Genomic DNA, 15,610 nt, shown 5'->3' on the forward strand with positions numbered 1-15,610 from the left:
TCACTATTGAAAAGTTTGCATTCCACTTCATTTTGTTAAAAGCCAAGTCAAAGACATGGTAGTTAGCATCTTAATTTCTGGTGGTTTTCCTAAACATCCAGCTATGGAAGTTCCACCAAAAGTCATAGTTGGCAAAATTGTTCTTTCTTGGATTTCTTTCCATGCCGTAAGTTTATAAATGGACACTGAGCAGAAAAGTAATTAAATGCTCGGCATAGAATGATGACTGCAAGACAGAACTTAAGCCGCACAATTTTTGCTTTGACTAAAATTGGAAATAAAACTAAATAGCTATTTTACTCTTGGTTATAAAACTCTTAATGTTTTGCCCAGTCAGAGGTATTTGCTGAAAGGTAGTTTCTTCCAGCAATTTTAGAAAAAGCTGTCATTAAATTGTCAACAGACTAAATGGAGATTAAAAGTACTAAGCAATATCACAATGCAGCAATGCAAGATTCATATTGGAATTTTAGGCTTTTTTAGTGATGAGGTGGAGCAGAAACATTGGCGAAGAAAGCAGCTATGGCCTCCTATGAGGGAAGTGTGGTAGGTCTGTGGAAAGACTGCCTCTGTTACCCCACCCCATATGTCCTGCCTCAAGCATTTGAATAGATGCCATTTTTAGAACAGTGTCATTGTGTCTCATTTATCACACAGGGACTACAGGAGACCTTGGATGCCAAATGGAGAAACACATGGTGACTCCAGTATTTGAAATTTAATCTAATTTCTGACTCTTTTAGATCATCGCAGCATCCTAAGTGTCTAATGATGTAGTACCTAGCAAGTCTTATCTACTTTTTCAAATAAAACATTTTTCTTGGTGACTGAACTTTTATCATCTGGACCCAATACCCTTGACTCAAGTTTAAACACCATATATTTCCCTTGGAGCTGGAGTAAAGTAATGCTACCTGAAATCTGTCTCTACCTTAGGGACAGGGCTTCTGATTTTGCACCATTTGGAACTCTTTATGTAAGTCTCCATTGAAAGCTGCTTAATCAAACATCTCAAATGTCAGAAACAGGGTTTAAAGAGTTTTTCTAGCAAGTAGGTCTAATCTCCTACTTAGTTTTGATTCCTACAATGTAGATAATCTCTTTGGAGAAAAGGCCTGCTCCTAGCAGGGCAAATATATCCCATAGAATGTATTTTCTACTCCAGAAAGAAATACACAGCATTAATGAAATTTACTTTGTCGTGAAGCTTGGAAAGGTTGTAAGCTTAGGGTTTTGATCCTAGCAGATGTTCTTTTTGGGGGGATATAAAAAAAAAGTAACATTTGATTCAGAAGTCTCAATGAGGGTTTCAATAGTAATGCTTTTTGCTATAAGAAGCCACACTCTGAATGTGACACTGGTCATCAGTTTTGAGTGACAGCTGACTTCACAGCCATGGTCCTTCTTTCCTGCCTTAGTCCCCGTGGATATATTACAGTAAGGCAAAGAGAGAGTTAGCAGCCTGAGTCATACCATATTTAGAGTTTGATGGTTAAAGAGCTGATTGTGTACAATAAAAAAGCATCTTCATAGACATATTTTACATCATTTTCTTATAGGCCTTGGGATAACAAAGTTCTGTTGACAACACTTCTATTCCAGTTTCACTTGGGTTTCTCAGGGCTCTTGTTAAACTTACCCAGAACCCCCAATTGCAATGGCTTCTATACTTTCACATAGTCACTTCATACTGTGGAGTCTTATGTCTTCATCTTCTCTTTGTCTCCATGGCACTGGGCCCACATAAAGCAGCCCAGTTCTTCCCATATACCCAAGGGGCAAAGCTCAGCTTCTTTACTGGTTTCCATGGAAATCCACTCACAGTGAGCATTTAATCTGTTGGAATTACTGGAAGACGGCATGTGACAGAAATCTAAGTCTGCACTCTTTCCTGCCTTCAATCTTTCTCTTTCCTCCTTTTTCTTTCAGTTCAGCACAATAAACAAACAGCCCCCTTCTCTCAGAGCCCTTCCACCTGTACCGAGGCTCCTCAAAGCTTTGCAGTCTCCCCTACACTCTTCAGTATATTACCTCAACACAGGCAACTCTTGCTCCCTAAGAAGAGTCCCTGTCAATAATTCCCACAAACCCAAATCCCGAGGAGACGTGTTTGGTAAACAAAGGTATTTCATGCTTGGTGTTGCTTCACACTGACATTTGCTTTTATCACACAGGCTTCCAGTGACAGTCCTGCCGCCTCTCCAGACTGCCACTACACACCCCTGCCTTCTGCCTCCAGGGAACTCACCAGTCATCGAGGTAGGAAGTCAGCTTTTTATTGCTCTAGTGGTTACAAGGAGGGACCCTTGGCTGCACACAGCTCTGGGCTCATGACCGCTGCCTCGGTACTTTAGAAAGAACACAGTGCTTTTCAAGTCCTTGATGAGAAAACCATTCCTGTCAAACCTAGCAATTTTAACTCATATTAACCAGAATTTAGTGGCAGTCTACTGGGAAGGCAATAAATCCATGGTATAATATAATTTTGTGTTTTTTCTATAATAAAGAGATTAGAGTACTTAAAAGTTACTAAGTAGATAATTACCTCCAGCAAAAGGGATGAAGGGAAGTTGGAAAACTCACTAACATTTGTAAAAGTATCATTGTTTGGGAGTCTAATAGTTGACATCTGTAATTTAAAAATGAATGAACTGTATATTACAGCTAAAAGGAATTCCAGTTTTCCTGGAAATGTTGAAGAAAATGCGTAGTTTTCCCTGAATTCACTGAACCTCGAAACATTAATTTGGCTTACCCAGTTTTTCCAAAGCCTTGAATTCCTCTAGCTATCTCTAGAGTCTATATGGAACATAATTTCAAAAATGCCTTGTCCCTAAGTTCTTAGGCCAAGGACTATGTGATCACATTTGTTAGAATTGGTTAGGACAGAAAGAGGCCATGCAGTATAACCTGTTTACCCCTTTCGATCCTGGTAATGACTATAGCCACACTTTCTAATTGTGAACCTACCTTGCAAAGGTAAGTAAGGACAGGCTACATTCTATACTTTAAACATCATTTCCCCAAGCAGGAAATTCTCTCTGTACACGTGGGAGACACTGAAAAGGGACCATTCAGCTTTGTCATCCCAGCTGCACTGCAGGGTTGGTGGGTAGGAGGACAGGCTGCAGAGATGCCCAGAAAGAGGGGGAGCTATTCCACTAAGAAGACATGTGGGCTCTGGGCACACTTCTGCAGGAAATGATCCAGAGAATAATGTCAAGTTCCAGTTGTCTGTGACTTAGGCTTGTATTGCATCTTTGATGTCTGGACACAGTAGAACTTTTCTAATTTAAGTATATGTTTTCTACATTTAAATATACCCAATTGTAATTCTGTTCATGAAGTATCAGTTTCATGAACATCAATTTTGCTCAGTCAGGGCAAAAAAATGCTTCCAACATGTTATATATTGAGAGACATGAAAAGGTCTCCTTCACTAAATGTCCTTATGAAGGTTTTGAGCATATCTGTTCGGAGACATTTTTAAATTCCTCTAGGCAAATAATAATGCCTAGTCTAGAAAGAATAACAAATTGACCCCAGCATTATATCATTGTGCATTTATTTATGGTTTCTTGAATGAAGGTAATTTTACAGTACACATCTTGTTGAATATACTGCATAGGAACTATAGTCTCAGAGCCCTCACAACTACTTGTAAAAATTGTTATGTCTATGAAATTGATACTTCACAACAGGAGAACATGATTAGATAAATGCTAATCATCAATAAGACAAAGATCCTCTGTCACTGTAACAGTAAAAAAATAAATCTGAACCTTGAAAAATAGGATATAGAAATACCTTTTGAAGGTATTTTGAATAATATTTAAAATATGGAAAAATGCTTGAGGTGGTTACTGTGAAAATAGGTGCTCTGGGGTAACATCAGAACCCAACATCAGTGGGAGAAAATGTTATTCAAAGGGAGCCAACCACAGATGTCTTGATTTTACTAGGAATAGTTCTGTACATTTATTGCACTTGGTGCCTGGTCAGTGCTAAGGACTCAGATGGTGGAAAAAAGCAAGTCAGCATCACGAAATGCAGGCCAGGATTTTGGGGTCTATGGTTATGATGAAAGCAGTGAAGAGAGAGGCAAAGCTCATTAAATCTGAATTATTATTGTACTGATCTACGTAGGGATAAATTGAGACTGATGGACAGTGGTACCTCGGTACTCATTGTAATTCTTTCCAGAATTCATGATGAGTGCTGAAACCAGCGAGTACCCAATGATGATGCTTCTTCTCTTTCGGGACAGTGTCGTGACTCATATAACTTCTAACAAGTGCAATGAGTCCCAATCAAGTGCTGAGTGCTGAAACATTTTTTTTGTTGTCAAAATATGACAAGTACAGGGTTGCAAGTACAGGGTTGATGATTTATGAAGCTGACGAGTACCGAGGTATGGCTGTATTTCATTCAGCTTGGTATGAATTATACAATGATCAGTGGGGAAAGCCATACTTTTTTGGCATCCAGAATGAAACTACCTAGTGTCATCTTTTTTAAAATGTGTACATTTATATGAAAGAAATTATTCTAAATTTCTGATCATATAAATTGGCAAGCTATTTGAATGCCATTTGTTAATACCCTCGTGGATACAAACATTTATTCAGAGAGGTACCTTCATTTTGTGAAGGCAGATTATATCAATTCTCTCCCAAGTGATATCCTCCATGATGTCTGAAACTTGGTCCATAAAACCTTAAGGGGAAGTTCTATTTGCATATAATTTTTTATTTACATAGTTCTCTATCTCTTTTCATTACACACCAACAGCTACACAAACTGGCAAGTAGTAGTTCATGTGAAAATTACTAATTTTTGATACATGCCATTTTCCCTTTACTCATCCTTTATGTAACTTCCAATGTTGAATATGGTGGGTCCAAGATTCACATCCTAAGGACTCTACATTCAAATGCAAGAAAAGCCTGGGCCCAGGATAATGATCAGGAGATAGGGGACTCTATTTTTTCTTCTGTAATTTACAGATAATCTGAACATCATAGGGAGAGTAGCACTGTGCAGTTACTTTCTGATTCCGGATAAAAATTTTTTCTGATCTCATCTGTTTTGATTTTTCACCTCATGAGGTCCTCACAATGTTTGTTTCTATTTTCTTAGTGCAGTTGTTTATATACTGCTTCGTATGATAGAGGTCAGGTAAATGTTTATCTTGAACTTGTAAATGAAATCTCCCCGAGGGGCAGTACAGATTCAAACTGTTCTTCTCTTTCACTTCTCTGATTCCTATTCATTCTTCAGTTATCAGCTTAAATGTCTCTGATCCCACCCTACACATTTACGTGAGGTCAGGTTTCCCTTTTCCAGGACTGTCGTCCTAGGCAGGCTTTAAGCTTTCAGCTGTGGGGAGGAGTGGAGGAGATTGGGCCTATTTGTTCACCACCAAATCTGCAGTGTCTGGCACAGGGCTTCCTACTTACTTAGAGTTCAATAAGTATTTGTTCAGTAAATTATGAGTGATAGAAACCCAGGGGAAAGACAGTAATTCAGATGCCTCTGTGAGGTCACTTGATTGTATCTAAGAAGAGAGACACGTCTTCCTCTGAGAGTGAACACATACTGAAGGGAAAGGCCAGCCTTGTGGACCTCAGACCACAGATCTGCTGCTTTCAAAAACCCAAGTATTAGGGAAGGAAGCCATATCTATTGATTGCTGCCAGGATGGCATTTAGCCACATTGCATAACTTTTGAGTAGATAATTATTTTAATGTCATAGGGTTTTTTTTGTTGTTTTAATTGAAAAAATTAATTTTAATTGTTGTTCAAGTACAGTTTTCTGTCTTTTACTCCCATCCCAGCCCACCCTCCACCAGTGTTCCCCACCTCCCTTTCATTTCCACACCCCCTAGTTTTTGCCCCTGTGTCCCTTATACTTGTTCCTGCAAACTCTTCCCTTTTCCCCTTGAAATTCTGGTCACTATCAGCCAGAATTTCAGTGTGTTTGGTTAAATTTCAGTGTGTTTGATTATATTTCAGTGTGTTTAGTTATATTTTGCTTGTTTGTTTGTTTTGTTGTTTAGGTAGGTTCCTGTCAAAGGTGAGGTCATATGGTCTTTATCTTTTACCACCTGGCTTATTTCACTCGGCATAATGCTTTCTAGTTCCATCCATGCTGTCACAAAGGGTGGGAGCTCCTTGTTTCTTTCTACTGCATAGAATTGCATTGTGTAAATGTACCATAGTTTTTTGATCCATTCCTTTACTGATGGGCACGTAGGTTGCTTTCAGCTCTTGTCTATTGTAAATTGTGCTGCTATGAACATTGGGGTGCATAGGTTCTTTTGGATTGGTGTTTCAGGGTTCTTAGGATATAATCCTAGCACTGGAATTGCTGGGTCAAAAGGCAGATCCATTTTTAGTTTTCTTAGAAAATTCCATACTGTTTTCCATACCCAATGTCATAGTTTTTAAACTCTTGTGTCTTGATAGTAGAAAAGGAATAGGATAAATGGAAGCAATGGATAGAATTGTTTGCTTAGAACAGAAGCTCTCAAAGAAGGGACTGAACTCTCAGTATAATGTAGGTTGTGGTATAGATATGGTCTGTATCTATACCACAGAGAGATTTCTGAGATTCTTAGAAATCTCTCTGAGAATTCTGCTCTAGGTAGGTCTGGGCATGTTTTCAGGGTCCAGGGACATGGGGCTCTGTCAGTGGTCTCAGCTGCTACGTAGTGGCAGTCTATATATTATATCCTCAGTGGGTATCGACAGTATAAACAATGTTGAAATATTTGTTAGAGAAATTTCTCTAAATATATTATGTGCATAGGATATAACCCCTGCATGCCACATATTGGTACTGCTACTTTTTATCTGGTAGCTGTTAGAAGTGAAATTTGCATTTATATAGACCATTGTATCTTTTGGAGAAGACATTTCTATTTAGAGCACAGACCATATCATCCTTAATACAACCCTATAAAGTGAGAATAATATTACTCCCATTTAACAGAGGAAGACACCAAGAATTTCAAGGGGAGACTGAGTCACTCAGCAACGGAGGCAAGCATAAAAATCTCTGCCTGTCCTTGATTCCCAAGCCACCCCTGACATTTGTCCTTCACACAGGACATGTGAAGCAAATGTATCACACTAGCTGTGTCATTATGCTGGAGGGAAGAGGAGAGAAAGTACAGGGAGAGGCACAACCTGGAAATGTTCACTGTTGGGGTGAGTTTCCATAGCCTGTGCTAAGGTTGCAGAGAAGTATAGCATCTTTGCCTATTTCTGTCAAAATAGTTGTCTCTTATGCCCCTATCCTCCCTTCTTTTAATTATACATCTATTTATTCTGGAATAGAGAAAGTTTGAGAAACCAAAGAAGAAAAGGCTATGGTATCAATCTGAATTCAGACAGGGAAAATGGAAGACACACTGTATATCCAAATTATGAAGGGTTTTGATTTAAAGAGTAGGAGACTTACACAATCAGGGAAGGACTGAGATCAGGGAAGCTGCCAGCTACAGTCTCAGCCTCTGATAATTCTCAAGAGGTTGCTAAAGTTTCTGGATATCTCAGGAGCCCTAGGAATCTTCCTACTGAATTTCTAATCTGCAGCAACAATAGGGGTGATTCTCAAGAAGTTCACTTGGATACTGCTTCAAAGATTAGGGCTGTCCATACATTGCCCTGCCTTTCCTTTTCTATGGATTTCCAAGTCATATTCTAGTGTCTTTCTTTGGTCCAATCTAACCTAGAGCCATGCATCAAGAGAATGGTGGGAAATGTAGTTTTCAGGATTTCCTGAGTTGCAGGGAAGACCTTCACAGAGGATGACTGGTGATGCCTGGTTAAAATAGACAATCCCACACATCTTCCCCAATCCTACTTCACCAACAGCTATCACATCGAGGGTCCCATTCCAGTTTGTTTGCATATACATTTTGCAAAGTAGTTGCAAACACAGAAAAACCTCCAAATTATTATTTTCCCTGATGCTTATATCGTCCTGAAGATGGGTCATAGTTAGCTCATTATATCAAGCATTGGGCTTTAAATGAATAAAAGAAAAAAAGCAAGAAACCAAGGAGAAATTTGCTATGAAAACTTGCTTGGAGATGACAACCATCCTACTTCTACACATCCTCGGCGATCTTGCCATTATTTTTATTGACACAGTTGTTAGTTGCTCATCCTCTTCTCCAACCAGGGGCTTGGTCTATTTATGTTGGAAATTGATTGCTGGGACTGTCACAGAGTGATTTACGTAGCAACTTATCACAATTAGTTATCGTTTGCAGTTTCCTTGATGTGAGTTGCACTTTATGTTTAGCGATTGATTTTTCTGTATATCTCCACGAAGCAGCTCAATGTGTGCCATTCAAAAAGGAAGAAAAAAGCTGAAAGAAAAACTGCAGGGTTTTATTTTTATTTTTAAAATAGTTTTAGCCTATGATATTAGGTTAAAATGATAAAATGCATTTTCATAGAAGCCCTAAAAACAAAGTGTTTTGCTTCAAGTATTTAAATAAGCCAAAGCAAATTGAATAAAAGAAAAATTAAAGATATGCATATAAAGTGATGGCAATGTAGACAAAGATGTTTGGGATGGGGAGATGTTGGCCAGAATAACTGCATGCCAACAAGCAGAATACTTGTGGTAGGGCTCAAGATGGGGCTGCATGATAATGAAACTGTTCATCACAATTCGTTTTAAGCTCATAGGATTTGTAGGCAATCTGTCTCTGTTAGCCAATTATTAAAACATTTTCTATTTTTTATCCTCCTATCATCTTGCCAGGTCAACCCACAGGAAATGTGAGAGCTCAGTAGGTTTGATCATTATAAACAAAATCTACACAGAATAATAGCAAAATCTCAAGGAAAGTAGATGCATTTACTTAGGTTATCTTAATCATTCAGCATCAAGGAATCTTTTTGCCTATTGCCTCTTGGTTCTCACTGACCAATTAAAAACATAGAATAAACAATATGATGGTTTTGGGTGACTATGCCAGGTAGGTCTCACTTGAGGTTAGACTCTATGACTAAAGCAGCTCTGCTTATTTGTAGCCTTCTATCCTTTGGAATATTTTGATTACAGTTGATCCTTGAAGAACCATGACTAAGGGGGTTAGTGGTGCCAACCACCTGCACAGTCAAAAATCTGCCTATAACTTTTGATTCCCCCAAAACTTGCCTATTAATAGCCTATTGTTGAGAAGCCTTGCCAGTAACATAAATAACCAATTAACACATAGTTTGTATGTTATATGTATTATAAACTGTATTCTTACAATAAAGTAACCTAGAGAAAAGAAAATGTTATTAGGGAAAACATAAGGAAGAGACATTACATTTACAGTACTGTATGTATTTATTTTTTTAAAAATTCTTGCATAAGCTGATCTGTGCAGTTTAAACTTTGGTTGTTTGAATGTCAACTACAGTCTTTCAAGGGAGCTAAGCAACAGATAATTCCTCAAAATAGAAATCACTCAATTCATTGAAAGTTCATGAAAACATGACAGATTCCACTTTTTCTATGGGAAGTGTATGGAAAACTGTGGAAAGAGAGAGAAAGTGAGAGAGGGAGAGAGAGAGAAAGAGAGAAGTGGGAAGAAAATTACAAATTACTTTGACAGTTGGCAAGAAAGGCCTCCTAGCAGTTGGGGCACACGTTTCATCTGTGGGTCCTGCCAAATAAGTGGCTCCCTTTGAGGCAGGACAGTAAGAAGCTAGGAAAATTCCTCAGCAAGTGGAGTAGGGAAACTGAGACAGACAGGTGAACAAGCTGGCCGAGCAGTTTATATCCAGGTAATAAATCAGAAGGTCTTATCGTCCCCAACCGGACATTTAGGGGCATGTGGTTCACACACTCCAGACCATGCCCGGGCAGACCCTCCTCAGTCCTGAATCCTCTTTAAAAATGACATTCTTTGAAGGCAAAACTGACCAGAGAATGTCCCTGACCCCTCTATATGCTCCTTTTGATGAATCAGCACATCGAAGGGCACACTTGGAAAGCTAATGGATATTCTGTTGAGATCCTCCCCTGAGACCTCCCCTAAAATTCACTCCTCCAGAATACAAGTAAAAACCCCAAGATAAAGGAAGCCAGTATGCACTCTCCTTGGAGCACAACAATGTCCCTCCTTTTCTCAGTCGTGTATTTTGCTCTCTTTCTCCCAAACTCTGAAGGTCCCCACAAGACTTTTAAACAGGGGAGTGATGGGAGGCAGCAGCTCATTCTGGGCTCACCCCCCTGAACCTGTTTTCAAGGCCCCTTTTTCTCTGACCTTTCAGTGAACCAAAAACCAGCTCCATCTTGGCTCATTTCTGTCGCTGTAACATCTACTTCTCAGGGAGCCCACACAGCCCTGCATGGCTCACATCTTTTCTATGAAGTTTGTAGAGGGCCAAAGCAGCATTGCCTAGGCGCTCTCCCATCACTTCTCTATCCTAAACTCTTCCTTTGTTTCGCTGTCCCCAACTTTAATAAACACACTCTCAAAGTCACCTTGGACTCATGGTGTGAATCTTTTCTTCACAAAGTCAAGAACCCACATATTCCAGACCATACCGGCCAGATCCACCTTGGTTCTGGTCCTTTTCCAGTGACACCTTCTTTCAGATTTCATGTTACGGCTTTGCCCTGGATGTGTATGTTTGTGGGTGGTCAGGGTTGGGGGTGATTGCAAGGGTCTGTTGGTTCCTTGGGCAGAGCTATTAGCATTTTCTAATTATGTAAAATGCTTTCCTTTTGATGATATTTTCAACAGAACACATTACTTTAGTTTTCTTCATAATGCCTTTTTTGGGATTATAGTCTTGATGGAATTCTCAGATGCTAAGAAATGCTGAAGTTTCTTTTATTTAACTGAGGTGACTAGTGATTTGACAGTAGTGGTTGACAGCTTTATTTTATCTGTGTGGCAGTGGGAGTCTATTTTCAGTGTGTGCATTCTGTTCCAAAGTAAAAAAAAAAAAAAAAACAAAACAAAACCAAAAAACTTTACTAAGTGCTGAATAAATTGTCCTTTCCTTTGATTCTAGACCTTGCTGAAATGGTTTAAAAACTCTAGTCTGGGTCATCAAATTCATCTCCCAGCTGCTTGCAGGGTCAATAGCTTCACTCTGTACTGAGCAGTCTGGGTGGATTGGAATGGAGGGTGGTGTAGATTAAAACTTCTGCACATATATAGATAGATGTGCATGTGCGCCTGCTGTCTGGGAAGGTGGCAGTGATGGAAGAGCAAGCCAAGTGGAATCTGAAGATGGATGGATCTGTTAGACTATTACCAAAACTGGCATGGCCTCTAGCCAAGAACTTTAAGCAAACTCCTTTGAGCATTTGAAATCCATAGGGGTCCATTTCCTATCCTTTTTCTCTGAGGATAATCTTTCATTTGAAATCTCCGTGATTGCTTTATTTCAACTCTTTGGGCAGAACTATGGTGCATTCACGCACACAGAGTGGGTAGGAACTTTGCTTCTTTTATTTCAGAAGCTAAGCAAAGAGGGAAAAATAGAATCACCTCCCCACCCCCACCCCACACAACCAACAGTAATAGACCTAACAGAGTGAGTGATTCAAAAGAATAACTCTTCCTTCAGCAGTCTGTACAAAAAAATAATGATACTAAAAACATGCCCCTCTGTCTCAGAGAAATGGAGGGCCTGAGACTGACAGGGTGGGAGATTCTAAATGTCTTGAAATTTTAGAGTCATGGGCTGTTTCCTGTCCCTCCTATTGGTCAAATGTAACTCCTGAAATGACAAATATTGCTTTGAACACTGTCATTCAAGGGCTTCTCCAGCATGTCTGTATTTAGTAACCACAGTGTATTAAGTGTGTGCTGGTTTTGTGGAAAAATCAGAAATGGAGGGCATAGTTTCTGTCTTCCAGGAATTTGTGGTTTGATTGAGGAGATACCAAAACTGAAGAAATGCCAACTGAAACAAGATATTATGTATTATATAATTAAGAGTAGCCTCACTTGGTAAGTGCTATAGATGTTTAGGAAAGATAGGAATCAGTAAAGGCTAGAGAGGCCTCGCTGGAAGATGTTGGCTTTCAGCTTTGAAGAACATGTGGGGCATGGGTAACTGGAGGGCAAAAGGACATTCCATAAAAAAGGACATGGATGAAGAAGCAGCAGAGGTAAGAATAGATAGAACTGACTAGAGAAAGCGACCCAGTTTTTACAAAATCAGAAATAAGGTTACGTATGTAGGGCAGTTGGATTGTCAGGAACCTGTAGATTTAATTTAAAGCTGTTCTGTGGGATTGTTCATCTTTAAGCAGTATGCAGGCAGGGTTAGAAAGAGCCTGGACCCTAGGAGGTCACTGTGGAATGGCAGTGAAAGGAGTGTATTCCAGGTTTGGAAGCTTTTGCTTTCTTGACACCAGGCAAAGTGACTATAGACCTCATTGCCTTCCAAGAGCATGTCTGCAGCAAAGGTAATTTAGGAAACAACTTAGTAACAGATGGGGGAGACAGCTGGGGCCCGGACACTGCCAGTGGAGCAGAGGTGGGGGTGGTGTACAGGGAGCCTTGTGGCCACTGTGGAGATGCGGTTGGAGGCTGCTGATGGTTTGCTTGCAAGTTACCCCTGGCTTGGGCATCAGAGAAAGTGGCCTGTCAATGCTTTTTCTCCCCATGTTTTTCAAAGTATTTCTGATGTTGGCTTTTGAAACCAAAATTTAGAGCCCAGTGTCAGTTAGGCTAATGTTGAAATAGTCTAGCATTTGATGATGAAGGCCTGGAGTTACTGGCTGGCTGGTGGAAGCAAATATTGCATTTGCTGCAGAGCAACGTTCTGTAGTAAATGGAACAGACCGACCTAAAGACTGACTATATTTAGGGAGAAGAGTGCTAGAGAGCAGAAGGCTGCAGGAAAGCTGGCCTGATGTGTGGAAAGTGGAGGTGGTCTCTGCCTGGACCCCCTCTCTCGCATCCCCCCTTGCAAGGTTCTCCCCTACCACTCCTGCATAAGTTATAATCTTGTCTTTTCAATGGAAGACTTCTGGGATTTATATAGTGGAGCTTGTGGCAACAGGAACAAACATACAATACGTAGGCAAAACAGCCACAAGAATTTGTTCTCTTCTAGTCTTTGGCTCAAGATGAACTACATTCTTTTAAAAACTAATAAGTGCCCAATGTATTTTATTCCTGAATCTTGGGTTTCTGAGAAAAAGAGGTATTTGGAGCCAGTACTTTTTGTCCACATTATTCTGCTGAGAGATCTACCCAGCATGAATTTCCTGGTCCCAGTTTTTCCAACTCATCCATTTCCCTGGGTCTTATAGAAAGCTTTACCCCTGCCACAGGTTTTTCCTAATGTAGAGATTTTACAACCTTTTTTGGAAGGAGTAAACAAACATCTGGAATCATGTGTGTGTTACATTTAATTACAAGGTTTGCATTTGTCCAGAAATGGTAAAATCATGAAAAATGGCCTGTCGGTGAGTGAGCTCAAGGAGGCCAAAGAATGACGTTGTTGGCTGCGAGTGGATTGAAACTGAGTGAGGTGAACACCTGCTCAGTCAGCCTGCTCTCCTCCAGCCTTCCCCTTCCAGCCGTTAATATTTACTGCTCTGCTCCTTTATCCATCCTAATGAAATTTTTGTTTGGGGCTAGCTGGTGGAGAGGGCTGTTACTTTCCTAATAACCTTGGATTTGGTGGGATGTATATACTTTGTAAAGGGCGTGGTTTGGGGCTTTGTGACTTTTCATTCTCTTAATCAGAATTCCATACGCTCCAGGTCACTGCAGCAGCCTGCTTCTGTTTCTTCAATCAGCCACCCAGCCATGTTTTATTTTTTATTTACTTTTTATTTTAGCCGGACCCTGCACTGGGGTTGTGGGAGAAGCAGAAGAAGCTATGGGCTCTGCCTTCAAGAATCCTGTAGTCTAAATGGGGAAATAAGGGTCTCCACATAAAAAGCACGGGCCAAGCTGGAGGCAGAAGTGCAGAGAAGGGCAGGATGAGTGAAGTGGAAGCATGGGGACATAGCCTTGGATGAAAGTGAGAGCTGAACTGAACAAACAGGTGGAAGGAGAAAGCAGTGTTTGTCCAATCACTGGGGCGTGGCCAGTGCTAAGTTGATTTTATTCAGGTAAGAAAAAAAAAGGGCTTTACTCCTCTCTTGGTCTACATCCAAATGTGCAAGAGCTCTTTCCCTAGTTACCTCATATAAACCCACAAACTGAGGGAAAAAAGTGTGCTCAATACAGAAATGCACTTTCAGAACAAAGCCTTCCACCTCTTATCTTTATGCTCACACATTCCCAGTCAATTGTTGCTCCTATGATCTTTGATTATAAACATTCTAAAGCCTCCACTGGAATGAAACCATTTGTACAGGTAAGAAAGCTGGAGGAACTCTCCCTGTGAGTGTGAAAGAGAACTTGGGGACAGACCAAGCGGAATTCTTGTTTAATTTCTGGTCATGATCTAGGTGGAGTGTGTGTGAGAAGTAACCTTAAAGCAGAGGTTGTGTATAATGACTCTGTGTTTCCAATTAGCTACTCCTCTGTGAGGTACCCTTATGGTAAAGTAAAATATAACTTTTGGTTGCATATTAAGAGAAGAAGATTGAGACAATTTGGCTTTGCAGAATGTATGCCCTTATATGTCTTTCACTTCAGGATTTATACCCAGGATGAAGTTATTTTAAGAAAAAGATGAGAAGTTTTTCTTGTCACACCTATTACAGAGTAAGGAGCCAGAGGCTGAAAAATACAGTGGGTGCGGTTTTGGTTGGATCCAAGGAAAGGATGAGCATTGTTGAGCTCAGGTGTGGTTTGGAAAGGAAGATTGGGAAATCACCTTTCTCCCAGGCCTTTTACTGAAGGATAAGCTCATCTGTCTTTGAGAGTTGAATAGTGTAGCCTGAAGGAAGTGAAATGAAACTTACGCAACTTTCAAATCCGGTCAGGATATGAAACCCAAATCAAAGGTTCTCTAAGTCAGTGCTAGTTCAACTTTTTCATAAAATGAAACCTGGGTTTCACCTTGGCCTCTCTGGATTTCTTCAAGCACAGATAGGTAGATACAAGACCATCCTGGAAAAACACTCCAGTGTTGCCAGAGGAATTGAATTCTTAGTCCTCAACCCTGTATTATTTTTGTGCATCTGTTTCTTTAAGTACTCTATGCAGAAGCATTAGCATGAAAATAAAAGAGTGCAGCAATTTGGAATTTTCCATTTGTAGCTTCCTTCATCTGTGAGGTCAAAGTTCTATCCTCAGGGATGCTAATGCAAACTCTATGTGCTGTTCAAAGGCAAGTGTTTCTCCACTGAAAGACAGGAGGGAGTGGGGAGCCAGGAAAATAATGCCATACTAATTCCAAAACACAGATTGCCTGGAGATTCCAATGTAAAGTGCCCTTTTACCCCTATTCCCACCCTCCCCCAAAGGAAAAAAAAATCTTGTGTTGTGGGAACAGACATCTGTGCGAGAACAATAAAACAGTCATTCTCTTACGGATTAGCTCTGTATTCCTTTATTTATCTTGCTCTACCTCATCAGTTTCTCCCCAATCAAGGAGAGTCAAAGAGGATGAGATGCAGCTCCTTTCTTTGTTTTTGATTAGAGAAGCCTGTGTAACAATCCG

The 15,610-nt window shown here is 40.1% G+C and overlaps 1 protein-coding gene across 1 annotated transcript in view; it reads left to right on the forward strand.

Moving 5' to 3' along the window:
* LRMDA (leucine rich melanocyte differentiation associated) overlaps window positions 1-15,610 on the forward strand; it is a 1,094,096-nt gene that overhangs the window by 870,812 nt on the left and 207,674 nt on the right. The window contains exon 7 of the mRNA XM_053663905.1: window positions 2,175-2,259. Coding sequence (XP_053519880.1) covers window positions 2,175-2,259 — 85 coding nt within the window. The remainder of the gene's footprint in view (window positions 1-2,174; window positions 2,260-15,610) is intronic.

Source organism: Artibeus jamaicensis, unplaced genomic scaffold (assembly GCF_021234435.1).
Source record: "Artibeus jamaicensis isolate MK-2021 breed Jamaican fruit bat unplaced genomic scaffold, CSHL_Jam_final contig_332, whole genome shotgun sequence".
NCBI classification, from domain to species: Eukaryota; Metazoa; Chordata; class Mammalia; order Chiroptera; family Phyllostomidae; genus Artibeus; species Artibeus jamaicensis.